The 9,902-nt window shown below is 47.0% G+C and overlaps 1 protein-coding gene and 1 pseudogene across 1 annotated transcript; both read left to right on the forward strand.

Moving 5' to 3' along the window:
* The first annotated feature begins 144 nt into the window (after positions 1 to 144).
* On the forward strand, positions 145 to 7,213 carry LOC115472569 (BUB3-interacting and GLEBS motif-containing protein ZNF207-like). The gene is made up of 4 exons (XM_030206865.1): positions 145 to 380; positions 5,818 to 5,944; positions 6,028 to 6,166; positions 7,026 to 7,213. Exons 1-4 carry the CDS (start codon positions 340 to 342, stop codon positions 7,211 to 7,213), a joined length of 495 nt encoding a protein of 164 aa, XP_030062725.1. The 5' UTR covers positions 145 to 339.
* A 442-nt stretch (positions 7,214 to 7,655) lies between these two features.
* LOC115472570 overlaps positions 7,656 to 9,902 on the forward strand; it is a 51,186-nt pseudogene continuing 48,939 nt past the window's right edge.

Genomic DNA, 9,902 nt, shown 5'->3' on the forward strand with positions numbered 1-9,902 from the left:
AACTTTACGCTCGCCAGGCCAGCCAATCCCAGCCAGGGGCTACAGAGCGCGCTGACGTCACCGACGTCACGCCCAGCGCGAGCTCCGCCAGTGATTCTCTCTCGTCGTCACGCCTCGTTCCCGCGCTCTCTTGTCGAGGCAGGGAGGGGGAGAGAGCCTGAGCGCGCGCAGTGCAAGTCGGGACTCGGAGCTCGGCGCCATTTTGTTCCTCGCTATTTGCAGTTTCATCTATTAGGCTGTTGTTGTGTCCGCTGCCCTCTCTTTCGCCTTCTGGGAAGCTTGGGAGTGGTTTCGGTCGTTGTTTGTCTCTGTGAATTTGCCTTTTCTTCTTCGACAGCCATGGGAAGAAAGAAGAAGAAGCAGCTGAAGCCTTGGTGCTGGTATCCTTTCCGGTTTCCTGGGTTGCGCCTTGGGTAGGGAGGAGACGGGTGGGAATTGGGGCCCAGCATATGTTGTTGATTTCCTCGATAGGTGAAACCGTTGTTTCTGAGTAGAATTATGCTGCTTTCAACCTCTTCACAGCCCGTTCTTTGTGTAGGCACTATGAGAGATATTATGGCTATTATTTATTATTATTTATTGCATTTGTATCCCACATTCCCCCACCTATTTACAGGCTCAATGTGGCTTACATAGATTTGTTAACATTGTGATATCAGATACAGTTAATGATGTGTAGCGATCAAGGAAGGGAATAGGGAAGAAGGAAGGCGCTGGAGAAGCCTGAAGGTTGCAAATAACGAACGAATGTTCCCCACATAAAGAATCGGGAGCCCCAAGGAGTTTTGAGGGGTCCTGGTGGTCCGCGGGATACTAGTTTTACCCGGACCCATCATAGTCTCTCATATTTACTGCTAATGTTCACCGTAGTACTTGCATTATTTCCGAGAGTTTTTTTTTTTCTAGAGTTCATAAGATGTAACACGTATAAGCGATTTATCCAGGTGCGCTTGGAAGTTCTTTTTCATCAAGCCTGTGGCACCCAAAACGATGGAAAATACTGACTGGTGAGGGTGTATAGATAGGGTGTATGCCTGCTAGCCTTTTAGAAATCGTTATTGTTAGTGGTAATACTTTTAAGGTCCTCTTCACCATTTTTTTTTCTAGGCATGCCTATTTTCTGGTGAACAAAGCAAAGGAAAAAGGCACAAAACTGCACAAAAGCATAAACAGAAAAGCAGACTAGACGTGGCCAAAACCAATGTGAAATATACAATGCTAGAAACGTATATAGATTATCACCAATGCATTTAAATGTATGGTGATAATCTATATACGTTTCTAGCATAGTATATTTCACATTGGTTTTAGAAGTAGAATGTTATATTATTTGTATGTATGGTCTTATTGAATTTTGTTTTATTTTTATTTTTACCCCAGACGCAGCCTGATGGCGAAACGTGGCCACGTCTATTCTGCTTTTCTGTTTGTTTATATTATTTTTTTCTGGTGATGCATTAGGTTTTTTGGAATCGTTCATTCATCCATTTTCATAGTTGCGAGTCTCAAAATTGGGGTGCTGCTACACTTTATTGTGATTCCATATATACATCATATGGAGTTGGGGAAAGAAAGTGTGAAATAAGGCATTGGTGATGAAAGGCCTGTGGATACTGTTTCTAGAGCTGTACTGAATACGAGTATTGGGCCTTGAGCTTTAACATAAAAGAAGTAATGTGAAGTCAGAGATCAAGTGTTTTTATTTTGGTAGGATTTAGCACAGTAGAGCCCTGAATTATTCGTATTCAAATTTAAATCATTCTGCTGAATACAAATAATGTATTTGGGGCTAAATTGACTCATTTGAATATTTGGTACAGCACTAATTGTTTCAGTTAAGTTTTTTTTTTTTTAACTTACTAATAATATTAGGAGGGAAAAAATGCAAGAAATACTAACCTTGAAATTTAGACAATGCAGTAGACCAAAAAAAAAAAAGTTGGTTTAATCTGGCTGTTAAGTTGAATGACAATGCAATTATATTTATGAAAATATTTATTATGTTTGAATTGTAAATGTATGCCCCCCCCCCCCACAAAGGGGGGAGTAATGAATTTGGATTTAGCTCATATATTTCTTGTAGTTCGAGTTATATTCAGGTATGCTAAGTATTTTTTTGTACCCAGAGGGATCCTTTTGCTAAACGGCATTACTCAGCTAGCGCAAACCTAAGTGGTTACTGTGCATTAAAACCAGCCAGTGCAGTAAAAAGAAAAACCCGACAGTAGGTGGTTAATGTGGGGAGTGTCATAGGCATGAGAGGTGACTTGGTGTCAAAAGCAAGCTGTCATGCCTGCACTTGTCTTACGTGGAAGGATGGCTTAGTGATGGTTCGTGAGAGTAGGTACTTTTGTAGGGGTCTATAGTGCCATTTTGAACTTGGCACAGTACTGGGGCAGGAGTAGGGGGGGTACTGCTGTCCTCTGGGTATGTACACTACTACCACGGAGACCCCAGATAAATCCTGTGAGAGTAGGGGGAGAGAATGGCTCTGTGCTTGGAGCCAGACTTTGTTGCTTTGGCAGGGGTGTTAGGAGTGCATCATAACAGTAGGGTTTTTTTTTTTGGGGGGGGGGGGTTGTATTTGCTTTGGGTTGGCACCACATTAGCGTGGGCCATTATCTGCCACTGCAGGTATCATGGTGTATATGTGTGTTAGTCTACCTGGTAAATGCAAGGCTTAGCACTTATTTCACCTTAACTTTTGCAGTTGAGCTGTGGTATGTGCAAACACTTAACTGCATTTTTAGTAAAAGGGCCTGTAAGTTTGCAACTGAAGCTGTGGATGGTTAAGTGACTTGCCCAGGAACAAAAAAATTTCATTGGGATTCTTACCTTGCTTTCCATTATGTAGCTTCCTGCTATTCCAGATTCTGTGGGATTGTTGTGTCCATCAACCAGTAGGTGGAGATAGAGAACTGAAAACTGATCTGAGGCATATCTCTTGGCATCCAGTCCAACTGCTTAGTATTTTCTATCTCCAGCCTCTGGTTCTGTGTGATTTGTTCCTGGTCCAGGTGGTCAACTGGTCCCCAGTTTAACTTTGCAGGTGGCTTGAATCTTCAGAGTCCCTTCTCCTCTCCTGTTTCTTGTGGAACTTTCCTTTTCCAGCACAACAACCTAAAAAAATAAAGAAAAGAGAAGGAAAGGTTTGCTGGAGAGTGTGGGACAGAGTATCAGCCTTGAGCATTTCTCATTTGTGGTAAGACTTGTGGAGACTGTGTGCGCGGGGGGGGAGGGGGGGGAGCAGCCGGCAGTGGCAAGTCTGACTCAGAACTGCTGGGAGGGCTGCAAGTTGTACTTGGTGCAGGGTAGGGATCCTGACACCTCTTGTGACAAGTGGGGTAAATGGCAACTCCCATGGAAGCAGTTAAATGGTGTTCCCACTGTGGGACCTGCCGGCCAGCGTCGGGGTGTTACAGTGCATGCAAGCCAGGAATCCTGCAAAACATGGAGGAAACAGATGGTGGCAGCACATCTTTGGATTTGGCGCAGCATCCAAATATGCCAGGGTCTCTGGGGTCTCCCACAGGGCTGGTGCACAGTTTGATGCAGGATAACGCAGGAGCGGGCACCATTTTTTCGGAGCCGACTAGCAGTGAGGAGCAGCCTCTGGCTGATCATGAATAGAGCACAGCTGCCATTTTACAGCCTCGGGGTCTGACAGAGCATTCAGCTGCATTCTCCAAAGTTTATATTGCTCGCTCTTGAGGCCTGTTTACTGAAGCAGGGACAGTCAGAGTTGCTGTAGTTTAGGGTGGAGAGTGTTTGTTTTGTTTGTTTTTGTTACATTTGTACCCCGCACTTTCCCACTCATGGCAGGCTCAATGCGGCGGGCAATGGAGGATTAAGTGACTTGCCCAGAGTCACAAGGAGCTGCCTGTGCCACGAATCGAACTCAGTTCCCCAGGACCAAAGTCCACCACCCTAACCAGTACGCCACTCCTCTCACATCAGACCAGTGGATTCTGGATATTCTTACAGAAGGTTACAAGTTGGAATTCTGCCCATTTGCTCCTTTTTTTTTTTTCTCGCAGGAAACCAAGGCAGTCGAGGTTCAGGCCACTGTAGGTTCTTTGCTGGAGCTCTGGGCCATTGTTCCAGTTCCCCAGGCTGATCAGGAACAAGGCAGATACTCCATCTACTTCGTTGTTCCAGTGAAGGAAGGAATGTTTTGATTGGTCTTAGATCTCAAAGTTCTAAACCACTGCCTCCAGATGTCCTGCTTTTTCATGGAAACACTAAGAACAGTCATAGCCTCGGTTCAAGCAGAAGAATTTCTCACCGCCCTTGATCTCAAGCAAGCGTACTTGCACGTACCAATATGGCCGCCACAGAGGTTTCTACGTCTTGTGGTGCTGTGCTGTCACTTTATTTGAGGGCTTTGCCCTTCAGTCTTGCCACTGCTCCAAGAATGTTTACCAAGTTTATGGTGGTGGTGATGTTGGCCCTCCGGTGCCAGGGAATCTGAGTTCACCCTATCTCAACTGGCTTATTTATGCGTTGTCCAGTTTGGACAGCATGGCTTCAACGGATAAAGCGTAGTCTAACTCCATCGCAGGTGCTGAATTATCTGAGCGTTCTGTTCAACACAGCACGAGAGAGGATCTTCCTCACGGAGTGCAGGAGGTCAGGGTGATTCAACAGATTTGTCTTCTCCTCAGTCAAGGCAGGCTCAGAGTCTGGGACTACATCCAGATTCTTGGTGGCAATGGAAGTGGAGCCATGGGCAAAGGCTTATATGCAGCCCTTACAAGAATCTCTTCTCTCAGTCTCTGGTATCACAGAAGGACAACCTTCATTGTTGTTGGACGCTGGTTGCCAGACAGAGTATGCAGTAGTGGTTGTCGCCCAGGAATTTGACTGTTGGGGCTCCCTTTCCGATAACACAATGGGAGGTGGTGACAACAGATCCCAGCAAGTTGAGTTGGGGAACTCATTACAAGTTCCATCTGGCACAGCACACCTGGACGGAACTGGAATCTAGGTGGTCGATAAATTGCTTGGAGCTCAGGGCAATGTGGAATACCTTATGCGGGAAAGCAGGCTCCTCAGGCCTTCAGCTCATTCTATGAGGTGTACAGCGACATCATGGAAGGAGTCTAACTTACTGTCTCCAGCGGATATTTGCAAGGTGGCAACATGGTTGACACTGCATACCTTTGCCAAGCACTACAGGGTGGATGTTGCGGCACGCTCAGAAGCTAGTTTTGGGGCTTCGGTTCTCAGGTTGGCGGCAGCGCCAGGATAGATTTGCTTTTGGATATCCCACAGATTCTAGAATAGTGGGAAGTTACGTAATGAAAGAGGAAATTAGGGCTTACCTGGTTATTTACTTTTCATTAGTCCTTTCAGCTATAGACTTACCCGAGGTTTCGAGATATTTAGTCAGTGCGAATGGGTCAAATGACTGTCACCTTGCATTGTGTTTCCTGTATATCTCTTGTTCTCTACAAGTTGCCCAGAGAAGAGGTCCACACGTTTGCTCGCCTGATTAGTGTTAGGTTAGGGTATTTTGTAAAGTTGTTGCTTTATTCTGAGTTTCTCCTTACTGTTTGCTAAGTAAATACTGAGGAGCTGGACTGGATACCAAGAGAGATGTCTCGGCTCAGTTTTCTGTTCTGTATCTCCACCTGCTTGGTTGATGGACACTACTATCCCACAGGTTCTGGAATAGTGGGAAGGACTAATGGAAAGAAATTATCAGGTAAGACTTAACTTCTCCTTCCTAGTTCTCAGCCTGCTGTTGTAACCATTACACTACTCCTTGTGCTGGTTTAAGCATTTCAAACTTCTAATTTCCTTGACTCTGAGCAGGTATTGTAACAGAGATTTTGATGATGAGAAAATTCTTATTCAGCATCAAAAAGCGAAACACTTTAAATGTCATATATGCCACAAGAAATTATATACGGGACCTGGTTTAGCTATACATTGCATGCAGGTGAGCTTTTTACGGTTTCTTTACCTCGTGTACATATGATTGTGTGCTATGTGGGAGTTTTAAATACTTGTAATTATTGATAGGTACATAAAGAAACAATAGATGCTGTACCCAATGCTATCCCTGGGAGGACAGACATTGAATTAGAAATTTATGGTATGGAAGGTATTCCAGAAAAGGATATGGATGAAAGAAGAAGATTACTTGAACAGAAAACGCAAGGTGAGATCTTTAGTTTCAGTAATGTTTTTGAGTGGTATAAAAATATTTTTATATCTTTTTATTAGTGAGTTATTGGTAAATTCATTTTTAGTGTAATGTTATAGCATTTCTAATTTTTTTTCTGAACTTTGCACAAGATTGCCTAAAATGACATAGAAAGTAATAATCACATAAAAGTAAACTTAAGATCACAAAGAAAAAAGGGAACCATAATGAGACCCTTGACAGTACTGAAAGAGCTGGGCTTTCATACTCTCACCAAGAGCTTGGGCAGTGTTTCCGGAATTCTGATCCTTGAGCCAAATCAAGACTTGCCTGGTTCTGCTGAACCCTGACTTGTTCTTTGGTGAAATAGTGTTTGTGTTGATGACTCTGCTGTGTGACTTCAGTGGCTAAAGGGGCTGATGACAGAATTCTACAGCCTGGAGAGCACAACCCAAACGTCAGTGAGGGAGATGATGGTGTCATGCTGGGAAGATTGCTGGATGGATGGAGGCAGTCAGTCATCCTCTGGTGAACTTCACCAGGTGTCATTTAATAATTTTATTTTTTTGTATCTTTTTCCATAGCTTTTACATAATTGCATTGAATTATAGGTCAGGTGATTATCAAATTTATATAAGTTAATGGTTTCAGTCTGGTGTTCCATGCTGTTAAAGAAATCCAAAACAATTTTTTTTTTTGGTTATGCCACAGTTTTCAATTTCATTAGCTGTCATTCACTTACAAAGCCTTCTGTTTTTTTGGTTATTTTACATAGTGCTATAAATATTGTTCATTGGTTGCAGTGTACTCTAAAAAGAGTACCATAATGTTATCCATGCTTTAAATGGCTGAACATTTTTTTTTATTTCCGTAGCTGAGAGCCAGAAAAAGAAATTAAATCAAGATGATTCAGATGAATATGATGATTCTCCAGCTTCAACCTCATTTCAGCAGCAACCAATTCAACCTCAGCAGACGTACATACCCCCAATGACACAGCCTGGAATGCATCCTGTTCCAGGCGCAGCAAGCATGCATCCAGGTAGTTTGAAGTTTATTTAAGAATTGAAATATTAGAGCAGAATATTAATATTACAACAAGGGGAGCTTGTAAATGATAGCTAATGCCGTGATCAACACATTTACATTTTTAAATTGCGCTTAATAATTAATCACTTGCTGCCCAGCATCACTTGCTCCCTTCCCTCGGCAGCTGTACTGAAAGGCTGCCTGCGGCCTGCCCCACGCCTCCCCTTTGATCTGGCCCGCCCCTTCTGCAAACAGGAAGCTGCGCCACCTGACTCTTTCATCCTGCAGGGCCAAAGACTTCCCGTTTCAAAAGGTACTGCTGGGGGGAGGGAGGTGTGAGAAACGGGAGACTTGTGGTTAGATCTGGGAGAGGAGAGTTTGTGGTGTGGGTACAGGTGCATGGGGGGGGAGTGAGTGAGCCGCAAGGCTGTGTACAAGTGGGAGGGGGGCTTGAGAGAGCCGGGAGAAAGGAGAGATGCCGGACTTTGAAGGAAAGGGAGGGGGGCTTGAGAGAGAACTGCGAACAGGGCTAAAAGGAGATGAAGAGATGGTAGATTATGCATAGGGAAAGAGAAGGATGGTGAATAAAACCGAAAATACTGTAATGTGTCCGTATCGCTCCATGGTTCGTCCACATCTTGTGTTGCGTTCAGTTCTGGTCGCCGTATCTCAAAAAAGATATAGCCGAATTAAAAAAAAAAAAAGGTTCAAAGAAGAGCGACTAAAATGATAAAGGGGATAGAGCTCTCCTATGAGGAAAGGCTAAAGAGCTTAGGGCTCTGCAGCTTGGAAAAGAGATGGATGACGGGAGATACGATTGAGGTCTACAAAATCCTGAATGGTGTAGAACAAGTAGAAGTAAATCGAATTTTTTTGTTTTTGTTTTTTACTGTTTCCAAAAGTACAAAGACTAGGGGACACTCGAAGTTATATGGAAATACTTTTAAAAAAATAGGAGGAAATATTTTTTCACTCAATGAATAGATAAGCTCTGGAACTGTATGCTGGAGGAGGTGGTAACGGCGGCTAGCGTATCTGGGTTTCTCCGAGGACAAGCAGGCTGCTTGTTCTCACGACTGGGTGACGTCCGCGGCAGCCCCCACCAACCGGAAATAAGCTTCGCGGGACGGTCAGCACGCAGGGCACGCCCACCGCGCATGCGCGGCCGTCTTCCCGCCCGTGCGCGACCGCTCCCGCCAGTTACTTTTTTTCCGCGACTGAGAGAGTTGTGTTTTCCCCTCTCTCTCGTTTCAGCCGCCGGATTTTTTCGACCGCGTTTACGCGGATCGTCGCTTTTGGCCTGTTCGGCCTCTTCTTCTTCTTCTTTTCTTTTATAAAAAAAAAAAAAAAAAAGAATTTTGCGCGTGTGGAGCACGCGCATCCTTTTTTTCCCTCGCTTTCTAGCGGGGACGCCTCGTTGCGGCCTAGTGGCCGCTCGGTCAGTTACAATTTTCGTGGTGTGATTTTAGCCACCATTGCCGACTTTGACTTCGCCGACGCGATTTTTCCGTCGATGTCCTCGAAGGTCCCGAGTGGATTTAAAAAGTGTGGTCGCTGCGGCCGGCCGATCTCGCAGACCGACACCCACGCTTGGTGCCTCCAGTGCCTCGGGCCGGAGCACAATCTCAAGTCGTGCGTTTTGTGTCTCGGTCTCCGGAAACGGACTCAGGTTGCGAGGCAAGTTCTGCGGGACCGTCTTTTTGGAACTTGCGCCGGCCCCTCGACGTCGACCTCGACGGCATCGGTATCGAAAACCGGTTCTTCGGTACCGGTATCGATGCCCGAGACATCGGCACCGATGGCAGCGACCCCAGGAGAACAGGTCCCGTCGGCCCGCCGGTCCGCTGGCGAGAGTGGGGTAGAGAGACCGCGTGGGCAGTCGGCCCCGGTCACTCCCTCAACTCGTGAGCCACGGGACCGAACCCTGTCGGACCCGGTACCCCGAGACCGAGGGGGATCGACCTCCTCCTCCTCCATGCCCTCCGGCACCGGTGACGTGCACCGGAAAAAAAGACAAGAAGCGCCGTCACCGGGAGCCCTCGGTGCACCCTGAAGAGGAGTCGACGCCGAAGCGTCATCGCAGAGAGGAGAGATCTCCGTCGGTGGTGGAGGTACCGACGCGTCGGGGTTCCGGCACCTCGGTGCCGTCTCCTGGCCCCCAGCAGCTTCCGGCACCGACACCCTTACCGGCCCCACCGCCTTTCCCGGCAGCGGGCCTGGACGAGTGCCTCAGAGCCATCCTTCCGGGGATCCTGGACGGGCTGATGCGCCAGGCTGTGCCGGCGCCGGGGGTGCTTGCGCCCTCGGCGCCGATGACTGTGGCGCCGGCGAGCTCTAGCCCGGCGCCGGGGCAGTCGACACCGCCGCCGCTTGCGGTGCCGGTCTCGACAGCCACGCAGGTGGAGTCCCCGTCGACGTCGATGGAGGGAGCTCCGTCCCCGCCGGCGCGGGAGTCCACCGCTCGACGACACCGAGACCTCGGTGCCTCGACGTCGAGCCGGGCCCGGTACCGGACTCAGCTACATGAGCTAATGTCCGATACCGAGGACGAGGACTCGTGGGGGGAAGAGGAGGACCCGAGATATTTCTCCTCCGAGGAGTCTACAGGCCTTCCCTCGGACCCCACGCCGTCACCGGAGAGGAAGCTCTCACCTCCTGAGAGTCTCTCCTTTGCCTCCTTTGTGCGGGATATGTCTATAAGCATTCCCTTTCCCGTGGTCTC

The sequence above is a fragment of the Microcaecilia unicolor genome, chromosome 6 (assembly GCF_901765095.1).
Source record: "Microcaecilia unicolor chromosome 6, aMicUni1.1, whole genome shotgun sequence".
In the NCBI taxonomy this organism is placed as follows: domain Eukaryota; kingdom Metazoa; phylum Chordata; class Amphibia; order Gymnophiona; family Siphonopidae; genus Microcaecilia; species Microcaecilia unicolor.

What these genes read in the sequence shown, in the direction of transcription:
- LOC115472569 (XM_030206865.1), top strand. Translation starts at nt 340, where the DNA reads ATGGGAAGAAAGAAGAAGAAGCAGCTGAAGCCTTGGTGCTG. An exon ending in CAGCTGAAGCCTTGGTGCTG is followed by an intron (nt 381 to 5,817) that starts GTATCCTTTCCG and finishes GACTCTGAGCAG; the next exon opens with GTATTGTAACAGAGATTTTG. An exon ending in ACTTGAACAGAAAACGCAAG is followed by an intron (nt 6,167 to 7,025) that starts GTGAGATCTTTA and finishes TTATTTCCGTAG; the next exon opens with CTGAGAGCCAGAAAAAGAAA.